At 31.2% G+C, this 16,572-nt stretch overlaps 1 protein-coding gene across 1 annotated transcript in view; it reads right to left on the bottom strand.

Annotated features, from left to right (window-relative positions):
• Nucleotides 1–6,561: 6,561 nt before the first annotated feature.
• Nucleotides 6,562–16,572, bottom strand: part of LOC129804309 (uncharacterized) — a 33,207-nt gene continuing 23,196 nt past the window's right edge. Inside the window, exons 4-7 of the mRNA XM_055851480.1 lie at nucleotides 13,537–13,830; nucleotides 13,225–13,474; nucleotides 13,053–13,162; nucleotides 6,562–8,466 (exon numbers count right to left, since the gene is read on the bottom strand). Of these exons, the coding sequence (XP_055707455.1) occupies nucleotides 8,247–8,466; nucleotides 13,053–13,162; nucleotides 13,225–13,474; nucleotides 13,537–13,830 (874 nt within the window). The 3' untranslated portion in view covers nucleotides 6,562–8,246. The remainder of the gene's footprint in view (nucleotides 8,467–13,052; nucleotides 13,163–13,224; nucleotides 13,475–13,536; nucleotides 13,831–16,572) is intronic.

Here is a 16,572-nt window from a genome sequence, read left to right on the forward strand (position 1 = left end):
AACTATGTTTTATTTCTTATTTTTATTGTTTTTTTTTATTTCTTTTCAAATTATCTATTCTTAAATTATCCATCCTTCAACGTTTCATATAAATTATCGATTTTGATTACCTTGTAATACGAATTAGAAGGATAATTTTCTATATAATTTTACTTGTTATAAAAAATTTTGTTCCGTTGCCCCTATCGCTTTAAAACGTAGCAATGTTACTCGTTTTAGTCGTTTTCTTCCTCGAAGTACTTTCTTTATGCGTTCTAATCCTACGAGTTAACAATCTGATAATTTTATATAAATAGGTAATTACTGATCTGAAATTTACTAAAATTGACCCCAAGCTTCGTAATGACAATTTTTTAGGTTTCTGAATAAATGTGACTCCGCAATAAATTTTAAAAACTGGGTACTTTTCCTTAGCTTTTAAAATATGGGTGCGACAAGTAACTTTAGAACTGCTCCAACCCCTAAATTTCCACATCCATGAGAAAAGTAATTTTTTAATTTGCGTTAAATATCTTTTTCTTATTCTCATATTTAAATTTAATTTTTCATAACCAGTTCAGAAAGGTATAATTTCTTAATTCAATATTTGATTTATTTATTCCTTTAATTGATTTATTTACTCCCTTTCATATGAATTTCTTAATTTAAAATTAAAAGTAAAATTAAAAATTAAAAATAAAGTTTTAGATATACATATAAACTTCCAATGCTTTGTATACTTTAATTAATTATTAGGTAATGCATGTATGAAGGCTTTTCTAACGTTAATTTTCCGCAATCGGTTAATTGATTTAAGAGGATACCTATGAAATAAATCACAATAAATTATCATCTTTTTTTTATTTATCTATTAAACTTAGTACAATCAGAAGATTTGGAACTATGGGAAGTTTTTGAAAAATAAAGTACGACGACATATTCGACAGAACAACCGATATCTAAAAGAATACCGAAACATTTAAAATCAATTATTCCTGTGTTCAAAACAAATTAAGAAATTAGTTTGAGCTAATAAATAAATTGCGTTAAATAAGCCAAATTCCTTCTGAAAATTGGAATTCGTCGCAGTAAAACCAGGTATCCCATAAATAATTGGATTCTCACCAATTTAGTTTTGGTGGATTTGTGCGATGAAAATTGCAAAAATTGGCATGTGGAGCGACAGTGTCATCGTAAACCCACTCGCAGTTATTATTCTTACATCCAGAGAATGGCATGGAATTCTTGGAGAATCGTACCAAAAAGAATGTCTCATCTCTTTCTATCCGGGTTTGGGCGCCAGACACTCGAGACTCTTTAATTTCTTGCGGAATCTCCCAAATGATCACAGCGATATAGCACTCAAAGTATGTGGTTGACCTCTTGGAGAATTCCGTATGAATTATTTAAAATAACAAGCTATTTCATTAGTATACATTATTTTAGGTGTAGTGTTAGGAGATCACAGAAGAAACGGAAAAGATTCCACTAATTTGATTATCATGCTTTTCTTCTCCGTGCACCTCGTGGATTTTTTCTGTGCAAGAATTCAAAAAATAAAACAATTTTTTTTATCAAGAAAGCTTCAGAAATTTCACCGAGGAAAAATTCCATAATATCCTTCAGAACAAATTAATGTGTTGGAATAAAAGATCTTAATATTTGTTTAAAATTTCTAGAAAAAATATTTCCAAATTAATGATTAAATGTAATTCTTTTTCTTAGTAAAAGAGTGAAAGAATAAAAAATCATAAAGAAAACAATGTTCTTATAAGAACACAATGTTTTATTTTCTAAAGGGATATAAAGATCACACATAATATTTTTAGGCAGTCGAACAAATATTTTAGCCTAACTATTTCACCATTTTCTAAAATATGTTTTTTAAAACAAAAGTAAAACAAAACAAAGACCAGTACCTTACTAATATTCTCCTAGTAAAATATTTTTTTTAGTTTAGGGCAACTTTATGGCTTCAAAAAATATATTAGAATTTATATTTTAAGTCTTCAAACTAATTTGCGTATCGCACAGCGACAATATCAATCCTGTTTTGAGGATTATTTTCAATTATAACATAATTTAACCCTTTAAGGACGAGAAGGTCAAAAATCGAGGGTCAGAAAAATCATTTTTTGTAACTTTAGAGCAAAATACAGTTTTAGAAGGCCGTAGGAAAAATTTCATTTTTAGGTCACGGGTGACCCAATCGTCCTTAAAGGGTTAAATAGTGAATTTTATATACTTCCCTAATCCGGTTTAAATCAGAGTTCAATTTACAATCGAATTTTCTTTTGATGGCCAATTTTGAATCGAATTTTGGGTTAATTAATGGCAATCAAGAGCATCAGGTTTTATCACTAAATATTTGAAATCGGTGTACAAGATTTATCAAAAACTAATAAATTGATAAAAGACTTCCCAGAAAGGCTATGCAAGCCATTGTAAGGAGGCGTCGACCTCGAGGCAGACCTAGGACAAGATGGTTGAATCAAATTCAGAATCTTTTCATAATAGAATTGAAAATTAACACAAAAAGGACACATTTACGCGAAATTTGCTAAATTCAAATGGTGTACAGGATTTTTGGTTCTAAAAGACTCAAGTGAAATGCTGTGGGCAAGGATATACATAAGGTCCCGAAGCGAATAATACACATTTTTGTTGAAAATCTGTATTGAAAGCACCCCAACTGAAAAATTTCTGATATAATGTGATAAGTTTGGAGGGGTTTAGTTTAGAGAATAATTTCCGATAGCGACACTTCACTTTCAATAGGCTTACCTTTAATTAATTGCACCTATTCTAATTTTTTCACCACACATAATTTTAATTACGAACAATTAAATTTAATTACGAACAATTTTGCTCGCAAGACTACCTCATTGAGTGCTAAAAATTAAGGCGTTTTTTTTTGTTCGATTCACCTTTTTTTTTCAAAAAATTGGATTGACAGTTTGGAAAGTTCTGACTTTTAAGATAGAAAGGGGTGATAAGGCGTCCCATTTTTATAGTTTCATATGATCTGATTTTTATTCGAAAATTATTTTTTTCTGTATGTTAGGGGAAGTGGAGCACCTTTGAAAGTGGGGTACCTTTGAAATTGATATTTATACCTATTTTAAAATAAAATTGAGCCTTATGCCCAACGCACAATGACTTTTGTTTAGTAAACATGTTTTTGACATTTCAATGAAAGTGAGTGAGATCTAGATCTAGTCATCTCGCTCATTCTTATGGGAAATTTTGAAAACATGTTTACAAACAAAAGTTATTGTGCTCAGGTCATTATTGTGATATAATTTAGCTGCATAAACAGATTGAGAAGCTAAATTACATTATGATATGGCTCAGTTCCACTTAAACATAGGAGAAAAATCCCAATTTCAAAGGTACCCTACTTTCAAAAGTGCTCCACTTCCCCCTATATGTTGTGTTTTTATGAATTACAGTGCTGTCTCGCTATATGCACAGTTTGGGTACTTTTTTTTTGACAGTTCTCTCTCTGAATATGCACAACTTTTTTTGAAATTCCCAACGGTTTTTTTCTTTCTTTTAATAAATTATCATTTTTTTATTGTTCTAGAATTTCCCATGTTATTTTAAATATAATATGAAACAGAAAAAATAAAATTAAGAAAATTAAAAACAAGAAAAATTAGTTACGAAGAAAATAATTTTATTTATTACTTTGTCAAAATGTAAACAAATTGATTTTGAATGCAACCGACACAAAAGCTGTGCATATAGAGAGTGTGCATATAGAGAGACATCACTGTTCTTCTTAGCAACTTTTACAATCTTTTATGTGATTTCTAATTACTGTTCACATAGAATAGATTGTGAATCGATAAACGTTAAATGCGAAAGTTATTTAGAGGTTGACGCTTTGCCACCCCTTCAAACTTTTCGAGACCGCAGCATATGCGGCAAACTAATTTCACGACTTTTTGGTCAAAAATATCTCAGCTCAAGATTTAATTGAGGTTCTACAAAAGTACCCTAGATTTAGACATCCTTTTAGTCTGTAATCACCCACAAGAATTGGATTTTCATTGGTTATACATATAAAAAATATTGTTTTTTTTTTTTTCAAAATATCCATACTTTCTATTGGACATCCAGAGTCCCACAAAATCAAGATAATCAAGAAAAAATAGGTAGCAAAACGTCCCAAGCTTTTCAAGCCGCTCGAAATCACAAAAACTACCTCTTTCTAAATATTCTTTTTATTTTTAGAGGTCCATCTGGAAGATGATTAGGGGAGACCGGGGTACTTTTAGCCAGCAAATGAGGCTTTTTTTTCGCGCATGATTTGTGAAGAAATGATAAGGTTTGTCTAATATTTTTATGTTTCAAGGATTAGGATATTTGTTGTATGAAACCGTGTAGTTCAAAGCTCTAAAATCCTTGACTTTTCAAGAGAGGATAATGAAAAAAGTATGACAGATTGGCTGCACGTGCCCCGGCCTAAATAGATATAGGGTAAGTGTGCCAAATTTCGGCATAGTTGCATATAAGCACCGAAGTCCTAAGTTTGAAATGCAATAATTTTAATTCATATTGATATTTTTTGTTTACTTCCTTTTCGGGAAGGTTGTGTGGAACCTTGAAAACTAGTTTATCACCTTTGTTTTCTTTAAATCACTTTCTAAAATATTGAAAAATTAATAATAATATGGACATTGCTTAGGGTAGTATTCCGGCGACTTTGAGTGAAACACCGGTCACCTTTTTTCTGACCACCTTTTGTGACGCAACGGACAGAAAATTTCAAAACGTCAAGCGGAACGAGTTTAATATTTAGTTTAATACGTTTATATGACCCACAAGCCCTGAGATCTTCCGTGTAATTTGTCCTGGAGACCTGAAGAGTAGCATCTCAAATTTACGCACAGATGCCCGTAGCAATTTGCCCTTTCTGAACTCTTCCAAGGCCTTTTCCACATCATCTTTTTCATAGAAGCGATGGTTTTTTCTCTGGACATTGTAGAACTCAGAAATTGAAAAAAAACACATAAAATGAATAGGAAATTTAGGAAAGCAAAAGCTGTTGCCGGAATAGGCAATACTACCTCACCGGAGAGACGCTCACAAAGCATATACTTTTTTACGCGAAATACAGGATCCAGCTGGGAAATTTCACCCGAAATTTAAAGATTGATTCACTATTAACATAAACAGAAACAATCTTTAATGAAAACTAATCAATTTTCATGAAAAACACCGAAGGAAAATCTTTTGCACTTCACCACAAATCGCAAGACTGCTAGAAACACAATCGATCTGTTACATTTTTTGTAAGGCTCTTTCCACACTGAGTTTTTACAACGCAATTTAAATTCAAATTATATCTAAAATTTAACGGTCTTTGTGTTAATACATCCAAAAATGAATAAATATTTAAAAGCAAAATGAATTCATTGACAATTCGAAGATTACATACATAATTTTAATTAATTTTTTACCATGGCCGAAATTACACTCAAAGTGGCCGAAATTAGAAGCTGGCCGAAATTTGGCACACTTCCCCTATGTTACAGATGTAGAAATAATATTATTGTAAAAAATATGTACCAATTTGTTCCTGACAGTGCTAACAAAATAGCCGATTGCAACAAATTCTGTTCCAAATTTCAGGAACAAATTTGTATAAAACGAAATCAACTCAAATTTGTAGACATTCCACCGTATCAAAACAGTTCCAAATTGTAACTATATTTCATAGCAAAACTGTAAAGAAAACTTTTTGGAACAAACAAACATCTTCTCTAGGTAAAAATTAATTCCAAAAGGAAAACTTGTTCCAATATTTTCGTCAGTGTCAAAAAGTTTTTACCATGTAGTTTGATAGTTTTCATGGTAATTTCTTTGGTTGGAGTGATTGCGTTTTTGTTACGTTAGTTCTCTAGAGAATGTTGACTTGTAGCGGGGGGGGGGGGTCATCGAAGATGGAAAGTCAATATCTCTTACTGATTAGGAGGCACATAAAAAAAGTTTAAAAAAATATATAAATAATATAAAATATTTAATTTAATTATAAAATATTTAAAACATTGTAAGGTAAAGTACCCTCTAGTCGGCCGGTTTCTCAACTCAGCCAGTTGAATTATTTAACCAATTTTTTAACGTTTTATAGTCAACTTCTATGAAATTTTCACTGATTTACGTTATATATAATATAATACACCTTATAATGTTAAATCGGCAAGACCATATTATAACAAATCTAAGTAAATTGAAAAAATAGTCGCACTGGCCGAGTTGAGAAACCGATCGACTACAGGGTACTTTACCTTAATCTCTCTGCATTATCTGATTTGCTCAAGCTTTTAATGTGTAAAGGCGTCTACACATTGGGAGCAATTTTCGTCAAAAATTGCGTTTTTGACAGAAATTTGACGTTTCCCCCTACGCTGCAGGGAATTTCCTTCAAAAAAGCAATTTTTGACGAAAATTGCTCCCAATGTGTAGAGACCATAAAGCTATGTGCAATCAAAAAAAGCAATGGACTAAAGTAATTTATGAAATCAATAAGTTTTTAAATGGATATTTTTTAACAACAAATATTAAAACAATCAATTATTTAGGAAATAATTTTTAATATTTCAATATTACAATTGATATATTTCATGTGTAATAAAAAATTCATTAGTATTCCTTCCCTATTAAAATGTTTCTCGTGGTAGTTTTTTTTCTTCCATTATTATCTCCCCAATGTTCGTTTAGATAAATGAGCAATTGTTTAGTCTCAAGAATTATTTTCGTAGGTATTTTTTTTTTATACAAATCTTCATTGCTTGACTGTTTCATCATTGAACACCTACAATTGAAGCCGAAAAAAATATCTACTTTGCCTACACATTTAATATGTTTATATCCCAACCTCTCATCTTGTATATCATTAATAAAATGTTAACTTTTTAATATTTTTTTTATACATGTTCATTTTCACATAATGGGAAAAAAACAGAGGGGTGTTATTGCATTTTTCAATAAGTGGTTTTTTTTCTGGTTATAAATAATTCTGTTTGCCATTTTTTTTTAAATTGTGTACAAAACACATTTATCTCATTCATAAGAAATATACGATTTTTTTTCCTTTACTTCACGTTATGGCAACTATTATATACAAATTGATTAACAATAAATATTAGTGTTCTTGTTTTCTATAAAGATTACAATGTAAGAAACTTTATACACTTTTCAACTTTATTCTTGTTCAAGAAAACAGAAGAAGAAGAACAAATAAAACATCTTCGAAGTTTAAATATTGGAATTCACTTGAAATTGAATACACAAAATATTTTTAATTTTTTTGTTTTTTTGTTTTTCAAGAGGAATCAACTACAATAAATAAAGTTTTAGTTATTAAAGAAATATACATTTTACTTAATTCTTTATTCCCCTTTCACAGATTTTTTGTTTTAAATTTATTAATATAAAAAACGCACTTTGTGTATTGCAAATCGAAGAATTGACTCATTTAAGTTACTTTTATCTTTCTATATTCACCCAGCAAAAAAAACTATATAAAGTTACTATGTCAACGTAATAATAGGATATTTTGATTTCATTGGTTGTAAATATTATTAATTAAAAAATAGAAAGGCACTAGATAATGTTAGTGATGTGTTTTTCGAGATGATAAATCCTTCGTATTTCACAGTAATCTCATCGAACAAGAAAAGTTTTTTTTTTGTTTGTTTTCTGTATATCCTTTTTTGTAAATAATTTATACAATTATGCTATTAATCTAAAGAGGAGAATATTCCATCATCCATCTCGATTATTATCATTTTGTTAAATATACAATGGTTATTGCATCTAAAAAAATTGGTCCAATAAAAATAATTCAATGATTTTTCACTTTTTTTTTCTATATAATACAATAACTTTTTCATCTTAAAGAATATTATATATATATATATATATTGCAAGAGAGGGTTTCTTGTCTCCGAAAGAAAAAAACACAAAATTTCTTCTCCTAACACTGACCGTAAACTATTTTCTTCACCTATCAAAAATACTACGCAGCGAGGATATTAACCAATAAAATATTTTTTTTTTATATCTCTCTCCTCTCTTCAATGATTGTTATTTCGCTCAAGGCTTTATTGAGCATCACTTGGAATTAATATGAGAACGTTTTCGGGGGAGAATTTAAAAAGGACTTTTTTTTTTAAAGATTTTACTATTGCTCACCGTAAGCAGCACCTTTTGTTGTAGGGCCCTCCTTCCACCAATCTCCCAGAGAAAATCTCTCACTAATTGACACTCTTTTTGAGTGTTGACGTGAGAATTTTCTCTTGAGCCTTCTCCTGATCCTCCTTGAAGAATATTTTCGTTATCACAATATCACCTGTGCTGAGCGTCTGACAAGCCTCATCCTGCTTCGCCACCAACTTCTGACGGCTCCCCAGGCTATTTACACCACGACCTGATACCTTATCGTGGTGACATGAACATTGGCAGCACTTTCCAGAGCTGCAAAGCAACAAAAAAAAAACAACATCAGAGAAGCAAATAGAAGGAAATAGTAATCATTAAGAAGATAAGATTACATTGCAAACACATTAGGAAAAGTAAATATATTGAGTGTCAAAATGCCAATAAAGGAAAATATTTCCATTCAATTTTTCAAGCTAAAAAATGTAATTTGAATCTCATTATTGGCTGATGGAAAAATTGCAGAAATTTTCAATTACTATCAAAAAAAAAATATTTTGGAAAATCAATAATTTAGCAATAGGGGAGGATGAGATAATTTTGCGCATGAATTTCAAATTTGACTTTCAGAATATTATAGAAAGGACGAAAGCAGTAAAACTTTTATTTTTGATGTTAATAATAAGAAATTAGGTATAATTCTCAAGTACTTCTAGCCATAAAAAAGTAGGGATATGTTATGTACCAAATAAGGTACAATAATCCTCAAAAGGATTCTTGTAGTTTCAGTAATAAATCAATGAAATGCTAATATAGCTATTTTGTCAAAAAACGGCTCTGTGAAAAAGTTATCTGAAGATGCAATTCCAAAATTGATTTCAGAGTAGCAAATTTCCCAAATCCAATCTACATTTATCTGGCTAGAATAATCCACTTCGATTTTGTTCATTATTTTTATTAAAATACTTTTTTTCGCTAGTAATCTTCGTAAGAACGCATGATTTATGTTATAAAATTGCATTTAATGGTCTTTTTAACCCTTTAAGGACGACTGGATCACCCGTGACCCATAGAGAAAATAATTTTTCCTGACTATCTGAAGTTATTTCTTTCTAATGTTTGTACCTAATCACAAAGTAGAAAGATGTAGGAATTTAGGATATTTTTTGCAAATCTCCAGCTACTTGCTATATAAAAAATATTTAAGCTCAAAAGTGGTGAATTTTCAAATTTTCACAGTGGTGCTTGAATTTTAATATTTTTAATATTTCTAATTTTTTTTAAGCAGAAACCTCTTGGGACTAGAAATTGTAATAACTATACATAATATTTCTCAACAAAGTAAAAATTATAGTTTATTGGTATTTTCAGAAAAGCTTTATAATTTTCATGGGTCATAAATGACCCAGTCGTCCATAAAGGTAAAAAAATACCGAATGGATTTTCCAAGTTTTGAGGTCAGAATATTTCATGTTTTTGTTTATGTGTGCGCAAAATAGTCAATTATTCGTGTAATATTGTGTGATAATATCATTTAGCTGAGATTTCCCAGTGAAATACTGACTGAAGCAGGTAATATTTTGATAATTTATAAAATACTTCTACATAAATGTTGTAAATTCATAACTTTTTACTCTTGTAGATGACTTCAAAAATGGAAAAAAAAATTCAAGATCAATGACCACGAAATCATCCACATAATGCCCAGATGACAATTTTATCCTGAACGAGAGCGACAAAATATACTTGGCATAAGACGTGGATAAAGTGGACTTTGAAGTTTCATCGAGAACGCCTCAACGCCGGAAGAAATCCCGGACTCACAGCAATGTGCAACTACGCCTGAAATTCGCAGATACAACTAACATTGCACCTACCCATTACCATGAAACATGTTTTGAAGAAAACTGAGGAAAGGCGCAGGTGCACATGGTGCTATTAGAAAAAAAGGATTATAAGACCAATTGTATTTGTGAGGCATGCGACATTTATCTCTGTGTTACCAGTACTCAAAATTGTAAAAAAAAAATGAAGTAAACATTAATACATTTTTATGATAAAAATTATTATTATGATAAAGATTCTTTGAGACCAAAAATTGAATGAGATAATTTATTGATCGTTTTAATTTTTTATTCGTACTCTAAATAACTCTTTTTATTATCACAAATATATTCAAGTTATTCCTCCTACAAAAATAACAGAGCAAACGAGTAAACTAGTCGTCTGGAAAATTTTGTGCTTTTTTACCTTTATGGACGATTGGATCATATATGACCCATAGTTTTCCAGGACTTCTATAGGGATAGGAATTTTTTTTCTAACCATAAACCTGTTATTTATGCTAAAATATCGAGGAAAAATTGATTTCATTGAATTTCGCGCAGCGGAAAGCTTCTCGTCCTTAAAGGATTAAAGCTTTATTATAGAAGTATTTGGCTAAAAACTATTAATTTTTTTGGGAGTTTAAGATAAAATGGTCGAGATCTACAAGATGGTCGCCATCTTGATTTGACGTTTCTGTCCGCCATTTTGAATAACTGTCAAAACAAAAATCTCATCCGATTGAGCTGAAATTTTAGTATGTTCTAGATGATGTCAAGGCCTTTTCAGAACATATATTAAATCCGACCTAGGTCAAGCAATTGTCTGGATACAGGGGTTTCAAGTTCAAAATTTAGACATTTTCATGAATACAGAACTACAGGGAGCTTCTGTTATCAAAACTATCATAAAAAAAGACAGCGCTATCATTAGGCGATGAGATCTTACAAACAGAAACAAAATTAATGTTTTTGTTTATAAGAGCATATTATTTGAGAATCAGAAAAACCGTTTTTTTTTTCAAAGATGAAAAATTGAAATAAATAAATTAATGCACTTTTCGTTTATTTTTTTTTTTAATTATGTAAGAGTAAATAAATATAAAAAAATAAAAGCCTCAACCATTTTTAATGCTTACTGAGGCATTTCGTTTAGGTTTCTGAAGATTAAAAAATAAAAATCGCCAAAATATGAGTATTACAAAATTTTAAACTTTGAGCCTCTGTATCTAGGTTGAGACTTGATTTATACTAGAACATAGATACATTCTGAAAAGGTCTTGACATCAGCTACAACATACTAAAATTTCCGCTCAATAGGACAAGTTTCAAATTCTGAGAGTTATTCAAAATGACAGACAGAAACATCAAATCAAATGGCGACCACGTCATCTTGTAGATATCGTGCATCTTACCATTAGATGTGAAGATCTTCATTGTTGTTTATTATTAGAAATTGTTGATTTTTTAGTATTTTTTTAAAAGTGCAAAGTCGCCTGCACCTTATCCCCAGTGCAAGCCTTTTTTCTTGATTTTTTTTAACATAGTAAAATTTTATAAAATTAATGCTAGTGGCATAAAATCCATTCATTAACAGCTGAATACAAATAATTTTAGCAATTAACTCCTTAGCAATTAAACTGATTTCGAAAAACCTCAAAATTAAATATATTTGATGTCTTATGATATCACGTCACAATTTTTTTTTTTTGGTTTTTGGAATTATTTTCTGACAAAAATTGCAATGAGGCCCCAGGTATGGATAGACCACAAGTAATGCCACCATCCTATTAGCAAAATCTTTTTGGTCAGTATAAAATAAAATTAGGTCAGTAAAAATCAAATTCGGTCGGAGAAAAGTAAAATTTGGTCGGTAAAAAGTTTGGTCAGTACATTTTTTTTAATCAGTAAAATGTGAAATTTAATCAATGGAAAATTAAATAATTAATTAAATAATTTAGTCAATTAAAAACTAAAAGGAAATCAGTAAAAGTTAAAACTTTGCATATCCGGACAAAATTTCGTATTGCGGAAACTTCGTATTTTAGTACATTTTGTATTTTACCATTTCGTATTTCATATTTCGCCTTTCCTAAATTTTGTACAAAAATTAAACAGGTGCTACTGATAACTTTGCAAAGCACAGAAAATTTCCCTTTGTCTCAACAGGCGATACATAGATAACTTCCCGAAGCACAGAAAATTTGATTTTTTACTGACCATTTTTTATATTTTGCCGATGAAATTTAATTTTTTATAGCGCTGGCACACTTTTTCAATTTAGCAAAATTCAATCGAATGAAATTTTACCTCTTACTCTTTCAAACCGAAATAAGATATGTTTGTCTCTTTCTGTCAAATGAAAATTGAAATTTCAATTTCATTTTCAATTTCAATTTAAATTTCATTTGACATAAAGAGACAGCTATATCGGATTTCAGTTTAAAAGAGTAAGAGATAAAATTTCAATCGATTGAAATTTACTCAATTGAAAAGGTGTACCAGTGCCATTACTGATCAATTTTGATTTTTCACTGACCAAATTGGACTTTTTATCGACCAAATTTGACTTCTCCGACCGAATTTGATTTTTTACTGACCAAATTTTATTTTATGCTGACCAAATTTTATTTTATGCTGACCAAATTTCACTTTTTTACTGACCAGATTCTTTATTTTTTACTGACCGTATTTTATTTTTTACTGACCAAATTTAATTTTTTATCGATTTTTTTAAAAGCTTTTTACTGACCATATTTAATATTTTACTGACCATATTTTATTTTCAACTGACCACATTTGATTTTTTACTGACCAAATTTTATTTTTTACTGACCAAAAAATCGCAGCCCCATCCTATATACCTACTACACTTATTAGTGTATCTTTAAAAATGTTTATAAGGGCTAAATTTCAAATTCTTTTATGCAAAAAAATATTCTTTGAAAAATAAATAAATAAGGATAATACAAAGGTAATTTTATGACACTGCAGGATCAATGGAGGATCTTTTTAGAACTTTTCTTTGGGTAAGGTAAATTATTAAAATAAAAAAAAGGATCATGCAGACAGATTACATACCTTCTGTTCTCTCCATCGCGATGCATTTGATTTTTGAGATTGTGTTCGTTGTTTGCGTTCAGGATCGCACTCGTGGCCGAAAGAATTTGATCAGGTGTCTGGGAGAAGACCTGGAAGTGAAATAAACCCATTACTAGAGAATTCTGATTTGTCAATGTCAAACTAAACTCACTGGATCACTTGGAAGAAGTGTAGCTGCTGATAAAATAGCCTCAAGCTTATCAATCTTTGCCATTCTGTCCATTGTCGTATCTGACAGAATTTCATCCATTAGCTGCATGGATTCCGTGAGACTTGGTGGCTCAGAATTCCGCGGAGAGAATGTCCCAGCACCTGGCAGTGAATTATCCGATGGAACACTATCCAGACTGGCATATTCCTGCTCAGCAACCTCACCATCATCCTCAGAATCACTTTGGTCACTGCCACAAATAAATCCCCAAATCAATTTTACTCCTCCCCAAAGCATTATTCTTCAACTTACCGATCTTGTCCTAGATTCTCCAATTTCTCAAGTTTCTTGGCCACTTTGTAAGATCCTTTGAGTTTCTCCTTCTCCTCCTCCGTCAAGTCCAAGTAGCGCAACAGGCGAATTTCTCGATTACTTAAAACTATATTCTTATTGCTCGACTGTGACAATTTAGCACGCAAATCGGCCACCTCAGTGCTAATTTTTCTCTGTTTCTTCCTCATTTTCACCTCAATTGGACGGATTAGCATTAGAATCTGTTCTGTGCACAATTCAGACAACAATCCACGATATTCCGGCAATATGGCACTGTTAACATGATAATAAACAAGAAAAAAAGGTCTTCGTGAGAAAAAAAGATTATTTTTGTGCATTTTCTTGGGAACAAATAAAATGCCAACATAAAATCATTGGTAGAGTTCTTCTTGCAATTTCCAGTCTAAATAGAGCAATTAGCTTAAATTCATCTTGTAAAATGTTTCACTCAATATCTGAACAGATGGATATTCTCAAGTCCATTTGCATTCTGTAGTATTAACAGTGAGTTATAAAGCAAAATCTAATAGGTATTTAACTGTTAGGCGCGCATCTCACGGCACGGAAACTCGTAAACTCTTCCGGATTGTTAATTTCTCTTTCTTGTTCTTTCTACTATATAAGAATGAAATTCTACAGGAGACAGAGTTGTGAGAACTACTTGCAATATAGATTAAAGATTTCAGAAAGTAATTTTTTTATGAATTTAAAAAAAAAACTTTAATATTTATTATTCCTTTTCGGACTCCACAGAAGGAACAGTATATAATAATTTTTAGACGACTCCTTTAGCCGTCCCTAAATGATCGTATTTTGGTGAAATTCTGAAGTTTTGAAATTTTGACCACGCCTAGGCCACAATCGGTTAGAGATAGCGACATTGGATCTCCGCGGAACCCCCCCCCCCCACAGAAATTGACCCTGGGAACATTAACTCTTTAGGGCAGAATCACATTGACAGTAAAATGCTCACCGTCACCGTCAAAGCTCTCACCGTATTTCGTTAATTTACGCATTTTCATTGCAATTCTTACGCAAATTCTCAATTATCGTGTTACATTATCTCATACTCGGGGGCCTTAGGTGAAAATAGTATAAGAAAATTGAATAAATAAAGCGAAAATGCGATAAACGGTGAGCAAAAAAACTGTACGAAAAACTGTAGCAAAAAAAAATCCTACAGTTTTTTTTTGCTTACCGTTTATCGCATTTTCGCTTTATTTACATTTTGCAGTCATTTTGAGCATTTTACTGTCAATGTGATTCTGCCCTTAACACTAAACCTATCAACATTTTTATATACCTATTCCTATCGCGACAGGTCAATTTGACCGATACTGATAAATGTTGTCATAGACAATACTATCACCTCCTTTCAGTCTTGGATGCTTTAGAGAGGCTCCTAGAGTCCATTTCATCCATTTACAGCAAAGACAACCAACCCCTTCTTCCCCCAGATGGTAAAAAATCTGGCAGAAGGGTAGAATTTGTTCTGATTAGTTTTTTGACCAAAGGAATAGAGCTAGCTACTTAGAATGTTCTGACAACCCCCCCCCCCCAAAAGTTAATGTAAGGAATCCAAATACCATATGGATTTTCTTCTCATCCCACTCCTTCACCTCCAGAAACTACTCTTTTGGAAATATCTCAAAAACTAATTCAACGATTCCTTTCATTTTTGGATATGTTTTAGAGGTAGTCAAGGCGGACATTTCGTCCTCAGACAAAAATATTCTCCGAAAATTCTTTCTTGCAAGTTTTCAAGGCCAGTATTTTTAAACTATTTTAGTTGTTCTATAACATACTAAAACTGAATAAAAATGCTTTTAGCTTATGCAAAATTTCTAGATCTCTCAAAATAAATGAAAAAATGAAAATTTTGTCCAAATCCATCGAAAAATCTAATCTCCTAAGCAAATTGACCACTGATCTTGAAAATACCCGGAAGGAATTTTCGGAGAATATTTTTGTCTGAGGACGAAATGTCTGCCTTGACTACCTCTAAAACATATCCAAAAATGAAAGGAATCGTTGAATTAGTTTTTGAGATATTTCCAAAAGAGTAGTTTCTGGAGGTGAAGGAGTGGGATGAGAAGAAAACCCATATGGTATTTAAATTCCTTACATTAACTTTTGGGGGGGGGGGGGGTTGTCAGAGCATTCCAAGTAGCTAGCTCTATTACTTTGGTCAAAAAATAAATCAAAAGAAATTCTTCCCTTCTGCCAGATTCTTTACCATCTGAGGGAAGGAGGGGATGATTGTCTTTGCTGTAAATGGATGAAATGGACTCTAGGGGCTTCTCTAAAACATCCAAGACTGAAAGAAGGTGAAAGTATATAGTCTGTGATTACCTATTTCGCCTATTTCAAATCGGCCAAATTGACCGGTCGTGGTAGGTAGAGCACATGAAATAAGTTTCTCGAAAAAGACAAAATAAAACAAAAAACAAATATACTCAAAAATATATCACATGAACATATTAAGAAAAGTCATGCACTTAGGTAGTGGCAATTGAATGTTTAAGTCTACGTAAATATTAGAAATATGTCCAAAAGGTCAATTTGACCGGGCTCGGTCTATAAGTTTATTTTGTCTATAAGTTTTTTCTTAATCTTTCCTGCAAATTCGACAAAATTTTTAAAATGAGAAGTGGAGAAAGCACGCCTCAAATTTTTGGATGTGCGCTCGAGCGCATGCTATTCTGATCGGCGCTCATTTGTTTTCGACTCTGTTACTTCGAAAAAGCTTCCGAAATATTTATGGTATATTCTAAGATAGTTTATCTATCAATTTAAACAATAAAAAAATATAGACCACTTTTGATCTTCTAATTTACACTCCCCCTTATGACCTATACACACTAGAGAAATTTATGTTCATATTGGAGTAAATTCCCTACGCTTGTGTAGGAAAAACTATTTATAATATGGACATAAATATTTATCTCTAGTGTGTAGGGGCCATTAAGGATGAGTATATTTTCAAAAATTTGAAAAGTAAAAAAAAATCTTGCC

This window comes from Phlebotomus papatasi, chromosome 2 (genome assembly GCF_024763615.1).
Source record: "Phlebotomus papatasi isolate M1 chromosome 2, Ppap_2.1, whole genome shotgun sequence".
NCBI lineage: Eukaryota > Metazoa > Arthropoda > Insecta > Diptera > Psychodidae > Phlebotomus > Phlebotomus papatasi.